Below are 25,063 nucleotides of genomic sequence, written 5' to 3'. Positions count from 1 at the left end.
CCAGTGTGTGTGTGTGTGTGTGTGTGTGTGTGTGTGTGTGTGTGTTGTTAGTTATATTAAAATTACATCAGTCATTCACTGGTAAAGATTTTTAATGGCTTTTTTCCAAACTAACTCTCACATGTGATCTAGCAGATGATCTATTGAATGAACACATCATTGCATTGGGAAATATTGCCAAAAAAATGGTTCATACTATATGACTCTGTATGTCATACTCCCCACCCTAATTTGAACATCTGTTTCCCATAACTTTTTTCATCTTATAAAGATATTTTCACTGTCTTCCATTCAGTAAGCCCATCTGCTACCTTTAGTTCCAAAATTAGTTTTAATGACAGAACTATCTTGCATGTGCTTGAGGTGACTTATGTAATTAACTATTAGATTTGCTCTTAGAGATTGCTAACCAGTATAGCTTATGGCTTCAGTGCTTTTTTTGTAAGATAACTGGAAGAATTGCTTTTGGTGAAGGTAGTGATATAGAACTGAGAACAGATTTTAGAGACTCCTATGTGTTCAGCATTTAGTCTATCAGATGAATAGAGACTTTTGGAACTTCAAGACTAAATCTATGACCTGGAATCCAGAATTCAGGTAATACCTTCCTTTTGCCCTTTTGTTTTTCATTTTAAAAATGTATCATTCATGACAGGTTGTAGAAAATGTCTTTTAGACACTGTCTCTTCACATGACTTATTATCCAAGTTTTCATAAATTAAGATGCTTGTGTAATTCTGTACAAATTTAAAAGTTGGTCATGTGCTTGGTGCAGTAACTCTTATATCCCATTACTACATGATTTCCATTGCATAAAGTAAAAGAATTTACTCAAGTGGGCCTTATGATTTAAATGATGCAGAACTTCTAAAATGTGATTTCCTCTTATTAGAAAAATCAGGCACGTGAAGTTTAATTATATTTAGTTTTCACTTTCAAATAGAAATCACTGTAAGCCCATTCTGGGGATCCTGCTTGCTAATTCCTTAGTGGTTTTTTTCCTTATTAATAAAACTAGTCAAGGATAGCAAAAAATTCAGTTTTTTCAATTAAAATTCATTACCACTGTACACAACAATCATAGTCTTAAATTATTAATTACATAGCCACTATTGAACATTTAAAGTCTATAATAAAACAAAAATATTTTTAGTACTAAAATAGATATAGCTAACTAATACTTAAATACTAGTTAAGTAAAATAATTGTAGTTTTTTGTGATTACCTGTAGTATTCTTTTGTGACTGTGTAAATATTAATTCATTAAATCTCATTGTTTCTCATATTCTGATATTCTAATATTTTTGTTCTTGCAAAACTATAAAGACAATTTTTCTTCAACTGAAGCAATTCTAATCAAACTTAAACACTTAATGTTTAAAATTAAAAAATTATTTTAGCTATTTGGCAGTATAGCATTGATGTTTACATTCAAAGATAATGGGCATGTATGTATTTGACAAAATTGCCAATTTAAAAATTAAATATATAGTTATCAAGCTCCCATTAATTAAAATAACTCATGTGATATTTTCCTGTCCTAGTTCTATTTCTTTTTTCCAAATAATCTTTCTCAAGTTCCAGTTATTAATCTATTAAATATTTAGGTTGAGTATCTGCCAAAGTTATATGTATATATTTAAAATTAGATGATTATAGAACCTTTCTCTCTCTTAGTTCCAGACAGTCATCTGTATCAGAAAAAAAGTTACCAGAGCCTTCCCCTCTAACAAGGAGAAAGGCATATGAGAAAGGGGAAAAATCAAAGGCCAAGGAACAAAAACAGTAAGTTACCCATGCTTTTTATCTACTAGATTGTATAAAATGTCTGATGCACTTAGATGCTAAAGCGCAATAGTGAAATTATTTTCCATATTCAGACTGACTCTGGGATTGTGACTGATTTGACTAATCAAGACAATCAAGTGTGCTGTTGGCTTGTATAAGTAGTCTTTCTTGGTAACACATACTTGTAAATAAATTTGAGCACTTGTCCCCATTCATATAGTCTGATTTATTTTTCAATTATTTGTGCATATCATTTTGGAGTTAATATACCTTTCAGGAGAAGTTTATTAAAACTACAATTCCAATAGTCTTCTAGAAAGTTTTGAAATTAACTTTGACTGTCATCTGATAAAACTGACATTGATTTCACCTCTTTAAAGTGGTTAACAAAAATCTAGTGTTAGAAGATGTGTGACTTGTGCCATTTTCTTGCTGTTCTTTTATGTTTAAATTGGTATTATCCTTAATTGGTTTTTTTGTTGAAATATTTTAAAAGCTATTTGTGTGTTTTGTGAGGGTTAGTTTACTTAATAGTACACAATATAATCTAATGGTCCACTTACGTGGACATTTGTAAATTGCAACACCACAACACACAGAAAGTTATAAATGGGTTAGAGCCACTGTTACCTTTCTACCCTGTGGCACACTGAGATCTCCCTCAGGTCTCCTAAGGAGCTGCATATAGCAGGTAGATCTCTGACATGCTCTTGAGTAGGAATATCAATGCTAATCTATATTTAAGTATTGGTAAAGACAATTTCTTTAACATAAAAATAATTATGAAAGAAGTTTTCATATATTTTCTGTACCCAAGTGGATGATCTTATACCATCCTCCTCCCTTGTACCAACATGCACACTCTCTACTTTGACCACTGGTTTAGCTGATGTGAATGTCATGGAAGTTGCTCTTCTAATCATCCTTGTTTCCTGTATTTAAAGATGTAATTTACCTGTTTCTACTGAATCGAATGTCTTAAGAATAAGTAGGAGATAGGGGATGGAGCAAATAAGTAATTTAAAAATAAATGAATGAATCAACTGAATAGGCAAATTCCTCTTAAACTCTCAGGGTCTCTTTCCTCATCTGTAAAGTGAACAACTTGCTCTCAACTCTAAAATTGTATCATTTTAAATTTGGCTTGCTTTATTTATACTGACTAGATTTTAGCAGACAGAACTTTTTCTTTAGTGCCATCTTGTGGCCAATGTAACAAGATTCAGTGGAAAAAAATTTTTGATTAAATTGTTCAGAGTGCATTTTATCTTATAAAAAAGGAACAGAGGAAGAAAGGAAGGAATTGTATAATGAAAAGCTTTTATTAAAAAAATGTTTCTTACAACATTTCTAACAAATCAAAGCCAATTAAAGCCACCTATTTAATGTTCTTTTTTTCTTGTAGCTCAGATTCTGGAACCTCAGAGGCTAGTCTTTCACCTCCTTCTTCCCCACCAAGCCGGCCCCGTAATGAACTGAATGTTTTTAATCGTCTTACTGTTTCTCAGGGAAACACATCAGTTCAGCAGGATAAGTAAGTCATTATGTAAAAGAGCCCCAATTATTCATTATAATATTCTGAACCTTTCAATACAGTCTGTAGAAAACATTTAGCCTTCTCTCTGTGTGGGAGATGGAGTCTGACTTGTGAACTCTTGCCATATTTCATGTGTTTTTCCAATGGGAAATGAACCATATAGACAAAATTAGAGAAGTTAATTTTCCTGCTGAACATTATTCCCTGCTATAGATTTGCATTGCTATACTGAGCACTTGTCTTACCTTTTCTTCTACAAGTAAATTGGAATTGAAAAATCTTTGAGACCACTTGAAGTTAAATTTCTTGGGATTTTTCAGCTTCATTGAGCCCATAAAAGCCTCTAATCCAGACAGCCTGCATTGAAAAGAGGCAAATTATTTTACCTTTGGTGGATATAACAGCTTACAAAAGCATTGCCTTATGTGTAACATGTTGTTATCATTTGGTTGTTCTACAAATCCACCACAAAACTTGAGTAACTGTATTCTTGGGATAGAAGAGTACCTTTATGGGTGGAGGGGGTAGAACTCAGGGTGGGTTGTTGGGGAAGAGAAGTTGGAGGGGTATGGAAAATATAATTTTCATTAAATTTGAAGTGAAAAAATATTCCCACACTGAGCCAGAATCTCTCTTGCAAGAATTTCATACTAACAGTGTTGCCATAAGGTGTTTATTAACTGACTTTCTGCTTTGATTTTGAATGATAGCATTTTGGATAGTATATGTACTTGATATTCAGTATCCCACACCAGTTCTTTGTTTTCTACGCTATAATCTCCCTGTATATATCAACAATTTCTGAAATTTACAGGGTATTGTTTAAGATCTGTCTGGCATGTTTAGATCATGCTAAATGGCTCTATAGACTTAGAGAGACACGCCATCATATTGAAAGATTCTTTAATCTACTTAATTTATGGATAACATTTTTGATTAGATTTTAATATAGTTTAATCAGTTAGATTAAACTATATTAAAATTAGGTTTTAATATAGTTTAATCAGATGACATGTCCTTTCAAATGATCTAGATAGGTATTTTTTAAAAATATATTTAAAAAAAGACTCTTGAACATTGTTAAATCATACCTCTCATTTAATTGAGAAAGAGTAGAAGAACATTAAGAATGTCTTTAGGAAGTCCATTTTCACTAGCGATGATGAAGAATTACTAAATTTTGTCTCCCTTGCATTCACAGTCATAAAATTTTTCTGTTGGTCTTTTGATAATCTTGACAATCTAATTATAGTTCCATATTTTTTACTGAAATAGTTTATGAGCTACCTACCAATCATTTGACTCTGTTGTAGTCTCTATAAACTAAAACTTAGAATAACTGACTACACTTTCAAAAAACTCACCTACCTTTTTAATGACTTTCTTTGGGCTCCTTTTTGAGTCTAGCATATTTCACCAGCTAGAAGTAGGTCCCACACATTATTTCTGATTACATAATATGCCAGCACTCACTCTATCCTCATTCTTCCCAAGGATATTGTATAATACAAGCTAAATAGATTTTCACGATAACCAGACTTATTGTCAGTCCTGGAGGTTTCAGGTTAAGGCTGACAGGAGTGGCTCACCTGTATTTAAAATCCCAGTAAAACCTCCCAACTATTACTGAGGGACTGCCTAATCAGAAGAACTCCATGTTTTTGAGATGAATTAAAATCACAGGTTGGGGCTTCCCTGGTGGTGCAGTGGTTGAGAGTCCACCTGCCGATTCAGGGGACACGGGTTCGTGCCCCAGTCTGGGAAGATCCCACATGCCGCGGAGCGGCTGGGCCCGTGAGCCACGACCACTGAGCCTGTGCATCCGGAGCCTGTGCTCCGCAATGGGAGAGGCCGTGGCGGTGAGAGGCCCGCATGACCCAAAGAAAAAAAAAAACAACACAAAGGTTATTAAATTTTGAATGATTTGCTTTCCATGCAAACATATAATGTATTTGTGCAACTTCCACATGAGAGTCTAAATCTAAAGTAATTATCAAGAGGAATAAAGTTCATTAATGACTACTGAAACTGAAAGTTTTTTCTAGTACTAGTCAAATTAAATAGAGTCTTGGAGTGATGTATTTCACTTGCTTGATGTTGTTCCTCTTCAGGGCCTACATTTTAGAAAGTGAGGATAGATGGGTTCTGTGGATCAGTAATAGAAAGTTTTTCCCCCCAAATCTTGGTAGGAAACATAAGCACAAAATTTTAACTAATTTAGCTGTCACTGAGTTTGCTGATATCCAGTGCAAATAGAAAAGCAGGGCACTGTAAAGGAAATGTTTGCTGTATTTCTGTTATTCATACTGTTGAGTCAGTTCAATCTCAGTGTCTTTACCTTTTGACATCTGTATTCTTTTCCCTCATAATTCTAACTCTTTCACTGTAGGTCTGATGAAAGTGATTCCTCTCTGTCGGAGGTACACAGGTACTTTCTCTCTTTCCTACGTTCTGGCATTTCATTGATGTTCTAAAATGCCTTCCTAGAAACTTTAAACAAATCTCATTTTTGTTGCATTCATAACTTGTAAACCATATAAATGCACTGATGTTTTTAAACACTAATTTTAATATATTTTTGTGACCATACCTTTCAAAGTAGTGGTAAACTTTTTTATATGATAGCATTAAAATTTGTGCTATTTGTATTCTGTCTATAACCTAAAACTTTTCTTTAAAGAACTTAAGTTCTTTGAAAATTAATGTAAAGGTTTGCTCCTTAATGGGTTTTTCCACCTCAAGGCATGGGAAGTGAATAAGGTGTTTTTTCATGTTGATTTATCGATTTTAAATAAAAAGTTTATGGCAGGATTTGTGATTTTAAAAAAAGGTATACTAGGGGAAAAAAAGGATGCTATGGTACCTAAAATATAGAAAGATACAGAAAGTAAAAGAATTTTTAAAACATAATAAATCGTCTTAACTGGTAGATGCTGTTTTTCAAATAACAATGTGGCATTTTTTTCATGTTTATGGGTTTTTTGGACCCCTAATTTCTCTTTTTTCCTTTCATTTCCTCTTCCCACTAATCAGTTTGTCTCCTCTCTCTTTGCACTTCTTTCCCATGTGGCCATTTTCCTGATCATCAGTAGATCCTCCAGAAGGTAGGCAGGGGAAGGGAGAGGAAATTAATCTTATTCACAGTATTACAAGACTTTACTGGTTTTGCATGGATCAGAAATAAGCATTTTTCCCCTTCACATCAGATCTGTTGTATAAGTTTGCAATATTTAAACTTAACTTAAACTATTTTAAAGTTGATTTATATACTTCAGAATGTGGATAGATTAATTTTAATAGAGAAAGAAATACCATGGGTTTATGTTTCCAATTTCTGTACTTTTTCTATTACCTTTTGTATAAGGTAATCTCTATAAAATATTAACTCTAACATTCTGAATATTTGAGAGTATCTTTCAGTATCTAATAAATATGATGCTATATTTAATGTTGAAATTATTTTTCTTCAGAAATCTGAATAAATAAAACACATAAGAATGAAAAAGAGACATCCTGGTCTCTAGGGCTATGCCATACATAAGTTACTGGAGACAAATATTCACTTTTGTAATATTACAACCTTTGACATGACAGAATTGTGTTGCACATTATATCATCAGGAAACATTAATAGATTCTTAGGATAAAGATAGTAATCTGAAGGAAGGAACTCTTTTGGAGACATAGTGCTAAATAACCAAGTGCTAAATAACCAAGGGTACTGTTTAGCTTTTTTCTTAGGATGATTTGTGTCATTAAATGAAGATCAAAACAGCTCTTAGGTTATTAACATTAATTCTTTTCTTTATAATCAGCTTGTTAGAATATACATACATATATATTTAATGTTTTAGAAGAGCAACAATTGACTATGCATTAGGTCATAACTTTTCAACATTTGAAGCAATAGTTATAATTTGATGGCTTCAGTTCATAGCTATAAACCCCACATAATATTGATAGGATTTCAAAATGACAGTTTTAGACTTTTGAGGAGGTTTTGCTACCATTTCAGTTTTAATCTGGTTAAGTTCTTACATTGCCAACGAGTTACTGAGCATTAATTTCAAGAATCTCAAATTGATGTGTGAATGCAAATAATACTTTGGATTTTGTAATTATACACCCATGTGGTAACAATTCCTGGTCTTATTTCTGGTAATGGGGAACTCCCTTCACTTTTTGAAATCATTATAACTAAACCCCAAAAATAAAGTTTATTTTTTTAAATCCTAAGCCTAATTTACCTCCTTTAAATTTTTATTCATTGGTCTGTCATCAGCCCTCTTGAGCTATGCTAGATTTAATCCAGTATACCTTTTTTGTGTGTATGTGCCAGCTCTTTAAATATTCAGCTATTTAACTGTGCTTTTGTATGCTCTCTCCGATGAAGGTTATCTTATCAGCTCAATAGTTTTAGATTCATCTGTTCCTAATATGATATAGTCTGCAGATCCTTCTTTCTGCTTCCACTGTTTTGGAAAATCTCTGATTTTTCAAAGCTGTTTTTAAAATGTGGCAACTGGAACTCAGCCTCATTCCAGATGTGGCCTTGGCAGAATATAGTAGCTCTATTGCTTTCTTTCTCCTGAAATACTTACTTGCACAAGTCATTGAAAGTGTTGGTAGAAGAATCATAAATTGTTGATCCATTGATCTTGTATTCAATAAACAAATTTCTTTAGCTTTTAAAATCTAATTAAGCTCCTTTCCTACTTGGAGCATTCTGTTCTATCTTCAACTTAAATTTTATGTTTAAATTTTATCCAATGAATATTTTAGTGCTAAGTACTTACTTAAATGGATTTTTTTGGGTAATTTTTCTAGACAATACAGCTCTTTAATGTATCAATTTAATAAACATGCCATATCTGTCTTGAGTTCTGGGGAAAGACTGACTAGATATTGAAGATCTTTTTCCAGACTGAGAGGAACATTGACTCTTTAGGGGTGACTCTTCAGCCACTGTTGGAACTACCTTACTACAACAGTTTCATACTTACCCACCATGTCCATAGGGATATCATTTGAAAAGCTTTTTGTATGGACCTTATTGGAATCAACATATATTGTGAATATGACATTCCCCTAATTTCCTGCCTATTAATTCTACAAGGACCTTCCCCTGTGAGATGTTATCTCTTACTGATGAGCATTTAAGTGTTTGTAATGATTTGTTTAATATTTTCCTCTATGAGACTCAACAAGAAGTTTTACTCATCTGTAATTTCTGAAATCCACTTTTTTTTCTCCTTTCTGGAAAATTGGGTCTACATGTTTTATCCCCTTTATTGATCCTCTTAGTATACCAACAATGATTTTACCTCTGCAATGGTATATACTTTCACAACCCTGTGATCTAATGATTTAAAAACAGAAATACTTGAACTCACTGAATAACTCTTCATTGTCAGATCTAATGTATCTTGGGCTTACATTTCTTCTTAATTATTTCTGTCCCTCATATCTTAAAGGTTGTTCTCCTTCATCAGGAAGATGGAAACAGACAGCTTTGTTTTATTGCTGAATCTGTCCTAACATTATGCCATCTGTCTTATATAATGGACATATTTCAACATAATTTTTCTTCCTGCTCTGAGAAAAGATACATCCAACTTATATATTTATCATTTCTTAATTCACTCTCATTTTTAGTCTTCCCAATACAATTATTTCAGTTCAGATCCTGTCTTAACCTCCTTTGGGATAGGGACAGTGTTTTGATAAATTTTATATTTTCATAGTTCATAGTCCAGTGGCATAAACCAGAAATTCCAGAAATATTAAAATTATGAGAAATCTCCCAAAAGAGCATCAATATTTTTTAAAATCTTACTCTTTTTTAAAAATCGTCTTTGAGATTGTTAGAGTTTTAAAAGTTTTTGTTATTTTTGAGCCATTCTCCCTTTAGAATTTCAGGCTATGCAATCATTCTTGTATTTATTCAAATTTGTTTGAAATTTGCTTCCTTAGTATTTTAGGTGGTATGTATTATACTTTCTCTAGAATGTCTTTTTTGACATAGAGTCTCATTCCAGGCTGATAGTCACATCTTCCAGTTATCCATCATTTATGCTTTCTCATTTTTCATAATTCACTATATTTGAAGAACTCCCAATATTACTTCATTAAATTTTGAAGAGATGAAATTGTTAATAAAAAAATCCAATTTATCATGACTTTGCTGTTTGCAGAATGCACCTGCTAGCTGATGCCTAATTAGTTGATGCACTCCAACACTACTATTATAATTTCACACTTTGTCTCTGTCGTTTTGCTTAAAAAAGAGGCAAGGGAGCAATCTGGATTTTATTACAATACTAATTATTTAGAAAGACTTCTTAAAGCCAAAGAAAAAAATAAAAAGTAGTTTCATGATATAAATACTAAAGTAAATCTTATTTTTTTCCCCCACCTCAGGGGCATAATCAACCCATTTCCAGCTTTGAAAGGAATCAGAGCTTCTCCACTTCAGTGTATTCACATAGCTGAAGGGCATACAAAAGCTGTGCTCTGTGTGGATTCTACTGATGATCTTCTCTTCACTGGATCAAAAGGTGCTAGTAGTTGTGCCATGTGGATATTTAACATATTTTTTTTAATGATTACATTTTAACAGTTTTTAAAAATGTCAAACTGCTTAAGACACATAAGAATCTGAGAGATAATCTCATTCAACTCCTGAATTACATAAAATATAAAATCATTGCATAGTTGGGAAGAAAGTAAAACTTGTGTTGATGTTATATGAATAGAATGGTGAGGGAATACATCTCCTTTTGGTAATTGAGCACCTAATACATACAAAGCACTGAGCTTAGTAATGCAGGCTATATAAAAATCTACAAAAGGCCATTACAGTGTACAGTGTGGTAAAGAGAATAAGATGGGTAGCAACCACCATTTCTTGAGCACTTACTCTATGTCAGAGACTATGCAAATTTTATCTCATCTAATTCTCACAATAAACCCAATGAAATACATGTTGCATCCTAATTTTACAGATGAAGAAGCTGAAGATTCAAGAAATTAAATAATTTTCCCAGATAAACTTAACTAGTAAGTGAAAGAGCCAGGATTAGAAACCTAGGTCTACTCATCTCCAGACCTGCACTCTTAACCCCTTTGGTGAAATTGCAGGCAACTAGAAATTAACTGTAAATGATTTGAAGAGTTATAGACAAAGAGTTTCGGGGTTTCAGAAAAGGGAGAGATTATGCTAAATTGTGAAAAATAAGGAAGGCTTTGATAAGGAGGCATTTAGGATGAACCTTACAGGATTGTTTGGATTTGACAGGTAAGAACGGACAACCAAGATTAGAGAACAGTGTAAGCAGAGACTTGGAGGTAGAAGTGGGTTTGGAAACTAAATTCAGTTGGATTGAAAAGTAGAGTATATTTAGGGGCAGTGGTGGACAGTGAGGTTAGAAAAGTGAGAAGGAAGCATGTACAGGAATTTGGGAAGCTAGTCAAAGCTTTTTAGCATTTAGGGATGTTACAAGGTGAGGGGAAAGTCTAGCTAGAACTTGTGAATTGTGAATAATGGCAAGTAATTCCCCAATTTAAAAAATTTGCTCTGTAAAAGAATTTTCTAATGATTCAAATTAAATTTATTAGTCCAGGATAATTAGATATTTAGCATGTAAAAAAAATAGAATAGTTTTATGATTATGTTTTTGGGTCAAAAATGAAATCAATCAGTGACTCCTGGAAAAGAAAGGTGTGTGTATTCCTACATGTGGAGTGTGGTGAGTACGTAGAAGAGTGATCAAAGCAAAATGTCTCAAAGAGGCTGATTTGGGATTGACATTTTAAATTCAGGAGCAATTTGAAACAAGATTCTCTTGATATGTGTATTTCAAAATTTTGTATAATTATTTTTTAATACCACATAATGCATACACCAGATATCCAGGCTTTCATCTACTCCTTTATACCTACTTTGCCCTTCAACCTGCTGAAAAGTGTCAAGGATAGAGTTAGGATGCCTGCTGCAAGTTAATTAAATAATTACTGTTTTCTTATCTCATTTTTTTTCTCATAGAAGAGAAATTGTTATTGTTAAGAGAATCTAATTTAGCTCATATTGACAGTATTTCCTCTTTTTTATTTGTTTGTTTTTAGATCGTACTTGTAAAGTATGGAATCTGGTGACTGGGCAGGAGATAATGTCACTGGGAGGTCATCACAACAATGTAGTATCTGTAAAATACTGTAATTATACAAGTTTGGTCTTCACTGTGTCAACATCTTATATTAAGGTGTGGGATATCAGAGATTCAGCAAAGTGCATTCGAACGCTAACGTAAGTAACTTAAAGACAAACAGCATAAGGGGCAAATAGTTCTTGTTTACAAAATGTAAGAAAAGATAGACCTATTTATGCATTTTTGTTTATTTATACCTATCCACTTGCAGAGATTATGAAAGTGTTTATAATAACACAGATAAAATAAAGTGAAAAAAAAACTATTGAGAAAATAAAATACAATAGCTCAATATTAAACAGGAAAGGAGAAGTCATATTTGATCTGTGACTAAATACACATTTCATATTTCCTCCCTCCCAAATAACTAAGGAATTAAATTTTCATAGTATTCGTTAATTGATGTAGTTAAATGATTTACATTACTTGCTTCAAATGAGTACCACTATTTAGAAAATGGCTGAAATCACCATTATAGACTGTTAAGAAGTACCTGCAAAATTTAATTAGCATGTATTGAATGATACATGCTAATTAATTGAGGAGTTTTTTTAAGACTTACACTGCTTTGGTGCTAGCCTATATTTCATAACTGTAGGTTATGTTGGACAATTGGAGGATGAATTTGTTTTCTACGTCTGTTATATGTATGTCTTTAAAATATAGAGCAAATAGTGATCCTTTTGGCCATAAGATTGATGAACTGTTTTACATAATTAAAATTAAGGTGAACTCTGTTGGTTTAAATAAGAGAAGGGAGCATAGGAATGGTTAATTTTTACTAATTTGTAGAGTGAGGATTATTAATATTTAAGTGCTATTCTATATTTTGAGAATTACTAATTATTTACTGTACTGAATACAGGTCTCTTGTGGAAAATTTTGTAGAAAAAAAACACTGTATCTTATGTTAGAAATTTACCAATCCAGTTGACTCATTAAAATCAAAATCAAATTTGAAAAGATTGATTATAACTTGGTATTTTAGAAGTTTGCTAATAAAATGTTTCAAAATTTAAAAATATACTTACCATTTAGAATTTAGCTGAGGAAATAGAAATAAATCATATTTAAGTCTTTCGCATATAGTAAGTAATCCTTATATGATTGGGTTAAAATAAACAAAAACTGAAAATAAAAAGTCCTTAGTGTCTTTAATTCATAAGGGCAAATCTTATATATGAAAAGAATACTGGTAGGCTTGTTCCTCAGGGAACTTCTGGAAACTGCAGGAAAATGAATTAATTTTGTGACACTGTATCATTTGTTGAGTTTTTGTCTTTGTCATCTAATCTTTTCTGAATCATATTTAAGTCATCCCTAACAGGGCCCAGAATTCCTAGTGTTATAATAACTTGCAAATTATGAGTTTTAAGCCATGTCATCTTGTTTTCTTCATTCATTTTTCTATCAAAATGTTTATTTATTAGTGTGTATGAGGTGCTGTGCTAGGCACAGTGCATACAATGACCAAAGAACACAGATCTTCTTGTTGTCTACAGCCAGTTTCCTAGGAATATAAGGAATTCTAAGACTAACTCTTGTCCAGAAATGTGACTTATTTTGCTTTACTTTGTCTCTGTTAAGGTCTTCAGGTCAAGTTACTCTTGGAGATGCTTGTTCTGCCACCACCAGCCGGACAGTTACTATTCCTTCTGGGGAAAACCAAGTCAATCAAATTGCACTGAACCCAACTGGCACCTTCCTCTATGCAGCTTCTGGAAATGCTGTCAGAATGTGGGATCTTAAAAGGTAGAATTTTAAAGAAAATGTACTTCCTGTATATGGCAAATGCAATTTTCACACATCAATAGCATTAGTGTGTGTGAAATCTAATTTGTATAACCCCAGAAGTTAATATAAAAACCTAGACTTTTCTGTTTGATTCAGCACCGCTGAACATCTATGTCCTCGTTAGCAAACTCACAATTTTCCTTTCTTTTAATCTCCATTGCTGGGAAAAAAATATATGAAGGAAAATAGCCTTTCTTAATATTTGTCTATAAGTTGTGGTGTTTACCAGGAAGAAAACAAGATTCTCATGCTAGTTGCATCAGTACCTTTGAAAGAATTATTTTTTGTAACATCACTTATGCATCATTATCTCAAAATTTTCAGTTTACAAACCATATTACTTTAAGCGTAAATCTTCACAGGATTTTTATAAATATAGAATTATATATATATATATATATATACACATATATATGATGAAGTATTAAGAAGATGAAGTGAGTACAAAGAGAAAAATGATAAATTGAAATATAAGGCATTACATCTTTGATTTGATTTCTTTTTGCCGTGAAGTATGAGCTTTTATCCTTCATTTGAGTGTTTATTTTAGCTTCTTTTCTAGTTCTTAAAAATTTGGCAGCAAGGGAATATTTATTTATTAGTTAATAGATGTTTATTCAATATCAATTATGGCAAGCACTATACCAACACTTGTGGTAGGTACTGGGGATAAAGACTAAGCAAGACAAATTTGGTGTCCATCTTCTTAGAACTCATCTTGTAATGGAGGATAAAGGCCATTAAAAGGCAATTACAAGATTCTGAGTAAAGTTGTAATTCAGGTAATATAGGTAATTCAGTTAATAATCCCATCTAGAAGGGCTTTGTCAGTAGTAAATCAAAGGGAAATTTATTTTAGAAATTCTGAGGAAAATTGGTTATAACTTGTAACATTTTAATGCATGACTGAGAAAGTATTATAAGCATAATTTATAGATAAATAAATGAGAGAGAAAGAGAAATAAGAAACACAGTCCTGAGAACTGTTTTAGAAAAAAGAAGTAGAAAATTGAAAACAGTGCTTGTTTAAGAAAATTAGGAACGAGATGAGGACTGGGTTTATTCTTGAAGATATTAAACTTCATTTGTAGTTGTAGTACCATGAAGGAAGATACTCAAAGTCATGACATGAGGCAGAAAAGATATCAGCTTTTGAAAATCTTTACATTCTTTTCTGCTGAAAAGTTAGATCCTTTTTCAAGCTGCTTGATTTCAGCAACATGATTAAATACAGATTCATCTTAACAAAGTAACTAAGAAAAGAGTTACAAGAAATAATAATATTCTAGAGGGCAAATACATCTCTGTATTCCAGCAGCTTGATTTGAGGTAGGACTATGAAACAAAGGTTCATTGTCACCCCCTGACAATGGGCATCACATGTTTTTCTACCAGTCAGATATATTCCTGGTCATTTTCATGTCTTTGTAATAATTGATGAAATGGACTACCTATTTTCTCACATACGTGTATATACACATGTGTGTATACATGTATGTGTATATATGATGGGTGTACATATATGTGTATATGTGAGAATATATGTTAGTGTAGTAAAATAATTTTACTTTCTTCATATTGTTATTTTCTAGTTATATCAGTGACATAGTTGTTTTAATCAAATTTCAAATTGGGCCTAATAACATCAATCATATGTCTATATCATGTTGAGAATTTAACAGATTAAGGTTTACCTGGACTTAGGTTAGAGTTAAAATTAGCCTTTAGCAAGTTTTTGGAGTTTTGATTTTTTTTTTTTTTTTAACTACCTGAATGATATTAGTTGCTTTGCAATAACTTATTTAGGACTTCTCACACTTCCATCAGAGAATTGATTACTTTGGCCATTATTTTTACTCTTAATTTGAACAGAGTTGCATAGAGGTGGAGTTAAATCAAAAAGAACAGTTTTAGCAAAGACTGTTGATTATTTTTGCTGAGGCTTAGGCTCAACATGCTAAGAAATATTTTCAAACAAAATTATTTTTCTCTCTTTTTAAAGGTTTCAGTCCACAGGAAAGTTAACGGGACACCTAGGCCCTGTTATGTGTCTTACTGTAGATCAGATTTCTAGTGGACAAGATTTAATCATCACTGGCTCCAAGGATCATTATATCAAAGTGTGTATAATAAAGTTGTTTAATTACATTCTCCTATTAAATGATAGATTAGAAGTATTGAGATGCACCTGGGACCCTTTTCTCTAAATCAGTTTTCTTTTTTCTCATTTCTAACCTTTGCTTTTTCTTCCTGATCTTTTCCTCACTCGGTTCCTGGTTGTGTTGTCTTACTATTTAAACATGTATTCTCACTTTTCATAGAAGATAGGTTGGGAGGGATTTTAAAGATTTTTTTGGCTCAGTCATCCAACTAATACTTAAGTCTCATCATCACCACCTTTAATGCTGAACATGTTATGGTCTTCATATTTTATGCAAGTAGCAGATAAGATGAGGAGAGAAGCATAGTTTGATTCTGGAGATGTTAAATTTGAGATGCTAATAGAGGACCTTCTCATGTAGTCCAGTAGGCCATTTGAAAGGCAAGTCCAGAGCTCAAGATAAGTTATGACTAGACATGTATGTTTTGGAGCTGTTCAAATAGAAGCAGATGGTTAAGGAGTTAGAGTAGTTGACATGGCCAAAGGAGAGGGGTTGACATGACTCAGCCTTGGGGAATCCTATAAGAACCAATGGGAATAAAAAAGAGGAAACAGTAATAAAGAGAGATAGGAAGAGTATAAGTACTATTTTTTAGAAACTTTGATTAAGAGATGAGAAATCGGTTAGTGACTTGACAATAGAATGGTTAAGGTGAGAGGATTTTATATTTGGTAGACTTGAGCATGTTTATATGCTCAGGAAATGGGCTCAGTGGAGAGGGAAAGTGTGAAGAGTGAAGTGGTAGCAATTGGTGAATCAGATCAAAGATGTCAACCTTGGGAAAAAGTAGGTACACTTTAGCATCTGAAAAGAAGGGAAGGGTAAGAGAATGTTTGAGAATAAAAGAAAACTTTTGTAACTGGGAGGATGGTCCAGAAAGTTTATTTTTGGTCATACTAACCTTTTTAGGAAATCACAAGTTCAACAGTTAAGAGAGATGAGAGCAACTGAGGGGAGTGAAAGGTTTTGAATAGCAGCTTTGGAGAATTTAAGATGACCACCAAGATTGCAGAGCTACCTAATAGTGTTTAAATAACAATTATATCATTTTTTTGAATTTCAACTGGATTGATATGTAGCATTTTTATTATTTAACATATCATTTGTACGCTCACACATGAGAACATTGGTTGCCTTTCTTAAGAGCTTACAGACATTTAAACATGTGACATGTAAGCAAGAGTAGTGTGAAGATAGGGCTCAGGTTCATCCTGAGTCATTCATAGCAGGTTATTTTAGTTACCTTAGTAAAATAAAACAAATCATATCTGGTTAATATACGTGTGTGTGTTTCTATGAATGAATGCATATAGGTGCTTATTTGTAAGATAAATAGGATGACTGCTTCCTTTCTGCTTTTATTTAGATGTTTGATGTAACTGAAGGAGCTCTTGGAGCTGTGAGTCCCACCCACAATTTCGAGCCCCCTCATTATGATGGCATTGAAGCATTAACCATACAAGGGGATAACCTATTTAGTGGTTCCAGAGATAATGGAATCAAGAAATGGGATTTAGCTCAAAAAGACCTTCTACAGGTAATGCAAAACCTTTTCATGGGATGGAGTGGGTATTTCAAAGTCACCAGTATTCTATATAAGAACGCGAAGAGCCTCTATGTAGATTTTCATTGTTTAGGGATGGTATCAAACAGGGCTTCCTCCTAAAGAGTGTTTCATCATCACCCACCAGAGTTACTAATTATGAAAAGGCCAGCATTCAACATTTAATGATATCTCCTAAATAAAAGGGGAATAGACTCTGATAAGTGTTGGAAGATCTGGGATTGCACCATGCTTGTGTTTACTAAATGAAATCAGTCTTGGAGTAAAGCAGTCAGTTTCTCATTTTGTTTTTGTTTTTTTGTTTTATGTACACATATTCCAAAGAGTACCAAGTTTCACTAAGGTCAAAGCAGTCTAAATGATTCCTCATCTCATTTTCATACATCCAACAGTGGTGGTTCTCTCATTTCCTATAGAATGATAGTTGGATTGAAGTGTTCTGTCAATACAATCAAACATTAGTGGCTTTTCCTAATTCCGAGAGGAAGAAGTTAGTTAACAGATAAAATTGTACTCAATTTCAGGCTTTTCCTTATAAATGTATGCGTGTGTATGTATTGCAATTACTCCTACTTTCCTGCTTACTACCAGATGAAAACAAAATGAACAAGTAGCATGAACGTTAATAAAAAAAACCTGGCAACAGATGCATATATTGCACTCAAAAGCTTTTCTTTTATAGATATACATTCTTGGATGTGACTTTTATGTTATGTATATAAATATATTTATGCATAAAATATGCTATATAGTCTGAGCTTATAATGATTGTTTACTCATTGTGAAATATATAGGTTAGCTCCAGCCTTCAACAAAAAGCTTTAGGCATCTATGTTCTCTTCCAAAATTTAAGGCAGTGATTTTATGAGACAATCCTTATAGTCTACACACCAGGTTGTAGTTTTCAAACTAGTTGCGTGAGATACATTTTGGAGAAAGGTGAAATAGTTACTCCTTTGAAGAGAAAGTGATGTTTGAAAAATTCTGTATACTTTCCAGGTATTTTAGATTCTATAGATTTTTCTTTTTTAACATTCTAGGCCTTTAATACTGATAACACTGATGATAACTAGTGAGGCAAATTTAGGAGCAAATTACAGATTTATTTCTTTAAATCATGAAGAGTGACTTTATAGAAAATGATTTTTATGGTTTCCAGGCCAATTCAGTGTTCCAAATTTTGAATTTCGTCAATAAAAACTTTTGTAACTTATTTTGGTATGAAAATGTCAGTTTGGACTACTTCCCTTAAACTGCTGATTTTTCTTTTTTTTCTCAGCAAGTTCCAAATGCACATAAGGATTGGGTCTGTGCCCTTGGAGTGATGCCAGGCCACCCAATTTTGCTCAGTGGCTGCAGAGGGGGCATTCTGAAACTCTGGAACATAGATACCTTTGTGCCAGTTGGAGAGATGAAAGGTCATGAGAGTCCTATCAATGCCATATGTGTTAATTCCACCCACATTTTTACTGCAGCTGAGTAAGTTTCTGCTATGTGATCTTTCTCTATATTTACTTGTATTCAGATTTAATAAATCCTGTAAGTTGTAAATATCTGGAAATGTAGAATATATGAATCCTTTTATTACAGTTATTCTAATGTCTATTTATGATGTCTTATTTATATTTTCTGAAAAACACTGTGGGCACTGAGTTTGGGCTCCCCTGGTTACATGGTAATAGTGTTACTCCTGTATCGGCTCTCTGATTAGACTAAGAAGTCTTCTGCCAGATCTTCCCCTGGTGATTTTAATTTTTAAAAAATCATTCATAAGTGACTAGTTTCTAAAAGTTTTTTTCCAGAAAGGCAACAAACTTGTCATTCTTCACATTTAGACCATTTCATTTAAAAAAAAAACTTTGTGCATCTTCTACCTCCTTTAAAGTTTAAGTACATAGTAATAATATCTACTTCCCTCTTAAGATGGCTGGATTGATTAATTTATTTGCTCATTTGCTTATTCATGATGAATCTCCTATGTGCCAGGCACTGTTCCAGACCCTTGGGAATAGAGAAGTGAACAAAATAGATACAAACCGTAGTTTCATTCTAAGGAGGAGAAAAGAAAATAAATAAGTAAAATATGTTACATGGTGAGAGGTGCTATGGAGAAAAATAAAGCAGGGAAGGGGGATGAGAGCATCACTGGGGGGCAGGGGTTACACAATAGAGTGATCAGTGAAGGCCTTACTGAAAAAGTGACATTTAAGAAGATGTTTGAAGGAGGTGTAGAGATGTGACCATAAAAATGACATAATATGTATATAAGTACTTTAAAAAGGAAAGCGTATATACTAACTGTAATGTGAGGTGTTCATCTCAATCAAATAAAATGTAATTTCTCATGAATATCTTGAAAATCTCCCTATGTCATTTGTGTACCAATTATCTTACTTAATTTGACCGACTGCTTGATTCGTCTGTCCTAAATGCACGATTACCCTGATTTTATTTTGAAACCTCTGCTATATTTCTCTGGTGTCTCTTATTATTTGTGCTGTTTCCATTGAATCCCTCTTCTAATTTAGATTTACTTTCTCTCATCTCTAAAGTACATCAAAGCCAATTTCTTTTGTGTTTTTCTAAGTGTTTACCTTTGGTGCTTCATTGATGCTATTTCCAAGATGCATTACTTTCTTAAGAGTCATCACTTTTATTTGTTCCCTTGGAAATTTGTTTTGTCCTTGACAATTTATGGGAAATAAATTAATATCCCTCAAAGCTGTGGGACACACAAGATAAGACTATAAAAGTATTATGTATCACTGAGGTCTGGTCAATGAGGTATGATATAATACTTTTCTTCCATGATACAGTTTTATTTTTGAAGAATTGAAATTTTTCTCAGTTTACCCATGGAGCATCAGATGCAGATGTATTTACCATGTAACATAAAATCAGGAAAATCGCCAATAAAATCAGAAGGCCTATTTTCAAATTAGTGTTACTTATTTGTTATCTATCAAGTGTTTGTATAGGGCTTAGTATCTACCAGGCATTGTCCTGAGTGTTTTCAGGCTTTTACTCATTTCGTCTTCATAAGAACTTTAGAAGGTGAGTATTATTATAATCCCTATTTTATAGGTGGGACTTCATGATTCAAAGTCCTTGTATAAGTAATTCTATCATATCTGATTTCTGGATCTGTTGTCACTGATTGCTTTTTCTTATGATTATGGGTCTTATTTTTTCTGCTTTTATGTCAAGTAACATTTTATTGAATGTTGAACATTAATTATAGTATTGTGTTTTGAGTATCTGGATTTTGTTGTATTCCTTTAAAGAGTATTGGGCTTTGTTTGTCAGGCACATAAGTTACTTGTGGTTCAGCTCTTATTTTTGAGACTTGTTTTTAACTCTTCTTGGATTTCTACTGAATGTCTTGAATGTTTGATGCTGTTCTCCACTGGTCAGAACCTGAACATCTCACAGCGCTTTGTGAACTCTGGGATTTGTTTGACTTACACTCACTAGTAGTTTTTTGGTGTGGCCTTATAGTCTGATTCTAGTCATGTGCAACTTAGCCTTCAGTCAAAAGCATTAGGGGACCCCTATGTAGATTGATGGAATTCTTTTCCTATAGCTCCACAGTTCTTTTTGCATAGCTCTCTCCTCTTCTCTATCTGGTTCTACAAATTCCAACTATTTCACACTTACCAGATTTTTATTACTATCTCTTCAACTCTGATTCTGTGATTTTTCTGCTTGGTTTCCCACATTGCTGTAGTCTGGAAAGTGCTGCCAGACTGAGAGCCAGGGCCATCACAGAGCTCACCTTCTCTGTTTCCCTTTTCTCAGGGATTACAGGCCTGAACTACCCATTGCCCAGTTTCTGAAAATAGTTGTTCCATATGTTCTGTCAAGTTTTCACTTTGTTTACAACAGGAGCGCTAACCTGGCACAGGTTCCTCTGTCATGACTAGTAGTGTAAGTTTGTTCATCTTAGACTTCATATGTCCAAAACTGAACTCCCGACCTTCCTAAGAAACCTGCTCATCCTAAAGCCTTCTCCATCTCAGCTGATGGCTTGTCTGTCTTCTCTGTTGCTTAGTTTAGAAACCATCATTCCTCTCTTTGTCTCACACTCCATATCCAATTCATCAGCAAACTCTGTTGGTGTTCTACCTTTAAATTATATCTAGAATCTGACCACTTCTCACCATGCCTTTTGCTGCCTCACTGACCCTAGTCACCTTCAGCTCTTGGATTACTACAGTAGCCTCCTAAACAAGGTCCATTGCCCATATGTAGTCTATTCTCAACACAGACACCAGAGTAATTTTTTAAAAATACAAGTCAGATCTTGTTCCTTCTCTGCTCAAAACCTTGCATTGATCATCCATTTTATCTAAAGTAGAGGCTGTTACTTGATCCGACCCTTTGAGCATTTATCTCTCACCTTACCTTCTAGTACCCTCTGGCGTGCTCCTTCTCTTAAAACACCAATAACATCTTTGCTGGTTCTTGAACATATCAGGCTCACTCCAACCTTAGGACATTTGCCCAAAGTGCCTTCAGAGATCTTGATCTTCTTCTAATGTCTTTCTTTCTCGATAAGAATAACCTTGCCATTTTATTTAAAATTGTGATCTCTCTTATCAACTACCACTCCTGATCCTGATCCCCTTTGCCATACTCTTTAATTTCTCTATAACATTTATTACTTTCTAATAAACTTTATAATTTAATTATTTATAAAGTTTTATTGTCTGTCTCCTTTTGCTAGAATATATGATCTACAAAGGCCTAGGATTGTGTTTTTTATTTATTTGTTTATTTTTAATTGATCCCGAGCACCTAGAATAATGCCTAGAACAATGCAAGTTCCCAAGAAACATTTGTTGAATGGATGGTTGTATAAATGAATGGATAAATGGGTGGATGTGTGAACATATCCCCTTCTGTTTTCAGTTACATGTGCTGTGTGGGATAGGGAGAGATTATTATTTCCCTCCAGTTTTATTGAGATATAATTGACATACAGCACTGTGTAAGTTTAAGGTATACAGCATAATGATTTGACTTAAATATATAATGGAATGATTATCACAATAAGCTTAGTTAGCATCCATCGTCTTATGTAGATACAAAAAAAAAGGAAAAGAAAAAAAAGTGATTTTTTTTTACCTTGTGGTAAGAACTCTTAGGGATGAGAAGGTTGTTGATTAAAAATTAGAAAGCCTGGATTCTAGGCTCAGCTCTGTACTCTACTATGTTACATTGAACAAGTCACTAAACTTTCTTTATCCTCGAATTGGACTACATAATCTTTGAAATACTTTTTAACTATACAATTCTATGGTAACTCGTTCTTTTTGGCTTTGGGTTTGTTAGGAAATGGGAGAAAAGCAACACTCTCTTTTTAGAGCCACAAGAGACATGGTAAGAAATGTGATTGTCTAATGACTAGTCCCCAGAACCCACATGTTAAGTGAATAAAAATAAGTTTTCTCAGAAAAGCTTTGAATTGTCTATGTTCTACGATAGGCAGAATGTTAGACTACTTCTTAGTAGCCTCCTGCTTTTTCTGTGGGCTTACCTGAACATAATTCTTCCTGAATATCAACATATTCACCAACTCCCTGGAATTCCTGCCCTGGCCCCCTCACTGTGATCTTATTGTGGGCTCTTATGCCTGAAGACCTCTGACCATGTCATATTAGTAAAGTCTTTAAGAGATGGAGCCAGACTGCCTGGTTTCAAATCTTGGCACTATCACTTACTTTGTGATCTTGGGCAATTTTTTTTTTTTTTGGCCGCACCTTGAGACATGCAGAACTTCCCCGACCAGGGATCAAACCTACGCTCCCTGAAGTGGAAGGGTGGAGTCAACCACTGGACCACCAGGGAAGCTCGATCTTGAGCAAATTAATTAACTTCTTTGGACCTCAATTTGCTCATCAATAAATAGGGGAGAATAGCATTATCTATATCTTATGATATGTAAAGAGAATTAAATGCATTAATGTATGTGAGGGGAACATAGTAACAATACCTGGCATATAGTAGGCCCTTGATAATATGAACTATTTTTAATTTCATTATTATGGGTACCTGTTTGGTATACCTATGGGACAATGTATATTTTTACTTACATCTATTACAGATCTTTTCAGAAAATGTTTCCATGATAAGTATTTCTACGAACTACTTCTTTATCTTTCCACCTCTTTTCACATGTTCATTTTTAATTTATTATTGTGTAGTGATCGAACTGTGAGAATTTGGAAGACTCGAAATTTGCAAGATGGTCAGCTCTTTGACACAGGAGATCCGGTGGAAGATATTGCCAGTAATTAAACATGAATGAAGATAGTCATAAACTGAATACTGTGATTATACTCTATGTTCTTTATGGAAAATGTTGTCCTGCATTTATTAGGCAAAAACTTGTGAATGGGATTAACTGGAAAATATATCTGAATCCAACTGCTGAATATAAATGGCATTCTAATAAAATTGTGTACTATCCTATGTGCTTAATTTTAATATCTACCAATGCATATATAACCTATAATTGATATGCTGCTTGATTTGCACTTATATAGTGGCTGGATTTTTATGCCTGGCTATAAAGAACATCTTCAAATTATTTGAAGTACAACATGTCTGCTTTTGTGACAGTCAGAAAATACACTTGGAATACAAAGCAACCCATTGTTAACTCATTCATATAGCCTGTTCAGATGATTTACATATTTGAAACATATTGGGAATGTTAATCAAACACTGGTTTGTCTGGTATTTATATCAGTCTACAGAGGGCTCCCAAATTTAAAAGCTCTTTTAATGTAATGGAAAAAAGATATGAGAATATTACTGATGGTGATTTTTCATAAAATGGAACTAACTTTAATCTGCTAACAAAGAAGGTTAAACAGATTGTGTTAGAGGTCGACATTTACTTGTATTGACCAAAGTTTTGCAGCTGTGCTATAGTCTGTGCTCAGGACTAAAATGCTGTTAAATTGTTTTATTAGTGCTGTGCGTACATTCTGTGATGGGAAACATTTTTGATGTCCTAACAGAAATATATTTTGATCTATTTTCCTATGGAGTTGTTTCTATTATCACCCTTTAATTTCATTTTTATTTAATAGTAATATTTCTTTCCCTTTTTATCTAATTTTTTATGTGCTGCTAAATACATTTTAAATGTACTATGTTTGCAAACCTTGGTAGCTATGATGAGAACTATATCACCTGCAGTGAGGAAAGCTATGTAAATAGGTAGATTGTAAAGAGAGAATGTCTTATGTTGTAACTATGAATTTTTAAATATTGTAGATTGGATTTTGCAAAAGGATGTATAATTTATCTGTCTGCTCAGAATATTAATTTGTAAATTCAGCAAGTTTAATTTTTATGTGGATGGTATGACACTTGAAAATATTGTCTTGTGATCTTTTTCCCCAAAACTATTTGTTTGTAAATGAAAGCTTAGCTAAGGCTTAAATAAACATGTTGCTGTGAATTATTTTTATTCTCTTGTTCTTTTCCTAATATGAAAATGGCCAGTGTTTGTAAAACTTTATTTTATCTGTGTGATATAAGGAAAGACATTTTCTTGTTATCCAGTGCTACATAAGCATTCCTTTTTTTGCTCACTAGACATGAAATATACTTGAAAAATATAAACCATAACTTAATCTTGAGGAACCAAGGAAACTCGCTATTTAAAGGAATTAAATCAAACCATATAGTTTAGGGATTTGAACATAGATGGTTGAACAAGTGAAAAATATTCCCATAGCAGTTAGGACAATAATGACCTTGGTTACTTGGAGAGGAAATGGAAGGCATGGTGACTGGCAGGTGTTGCAGGAGGTGAGTTGGGAGTGTAGAGGGTTATGGAGGTCCTAGATATGTTCTATTTCGTGACCTGAGTCCTAAGTGACATATTCATATTAAACTGTAATATATTTCTTTCCTATTTTATATACGTATGCTGTATTTCACAGTTGATATATATATATATATCCCTTCTTTATCAGTTTTATATATATATATAT

General features: G+C 33.2%; 1 protein-coding gene across 3 annotated transcripts in view; it reads left to right on the top strand.

Moving 5' to 3' along the window:
• Positions 1-24,528, top strand: part of KIF21A (kinesin family member 21A) — a 160,712-nt gene extending 136,184 nt beyond the window's left edge. The window contains exons 26-36 of one of the 3 annotated variants that reach the window (XM_024750860.1): positions 1,678-1,785; positions 3,194-3,322; positions 5,715-5,753; positions 6,418-6,429; positions 9,745-9,881; positions 11,449-11,629; positions 13,119-13,283; positions 15,328-15,445; positions 16,854-17,024; positions 18,331-18,530; positions 23,258-24,528. In XM_024750860.1, the coding sequence (XP_024606628.1) occupies positions 1,678-1,785; positions 3,194-3,322; positions 5,715-5,753; positions 6,418-6,429; positions 9,745-9,881; positions 11,449-11,629; positions 13,119-13,283; positions 15,328-15,445; positions 16,854-17,024; positions 18,331-18,530; positions 23,258-23,351 (1,354 nt within the window). In that variant the 3' untranslated portion in view covers positions 23,352-24,528. The remainder of the gene's footprint in view (positions 1-1,677; positions 1,786-3,193; positions 3,323-5,714; positions 5,754-6,417; positions 6,430-9,744; positions 9,882-11,448; positions 11,630-13,118; positions 13,284-15,327; positions 15,446-16,853; positions 17,025-18,330; positions 18,531-23,257) is intronic. The other 2 variants (XM_024750861.1, XM_024750862.1) reach the window with 2 other exon arrangements.
• The last annotated feature ends 535 nt before the right edge of the window (positions 24,529-25,063 follow it).

This window comes from Neophocaena asiaeorientalis, unplaced genomic scaffold (genome assembly GCF_003031525.2).
Source record: "Neophocaena asiaeorientalis asiaeorientalis breed wild unplaced genomic scaffold, Neophocaena_asiaeorientalis_V1.1 scaffold641, whole genome shotgun sequence".
Lineage (NCBI taxonomy): Eukaryota > Metazoa > Chordata > Mammalia > Artiodactyla > Phocoenidae > Neophocaena > Neophocaena asiaeorientalis.
This window is presented reverse-complemented; position numbering and strand designations above follow the sequence as displayed.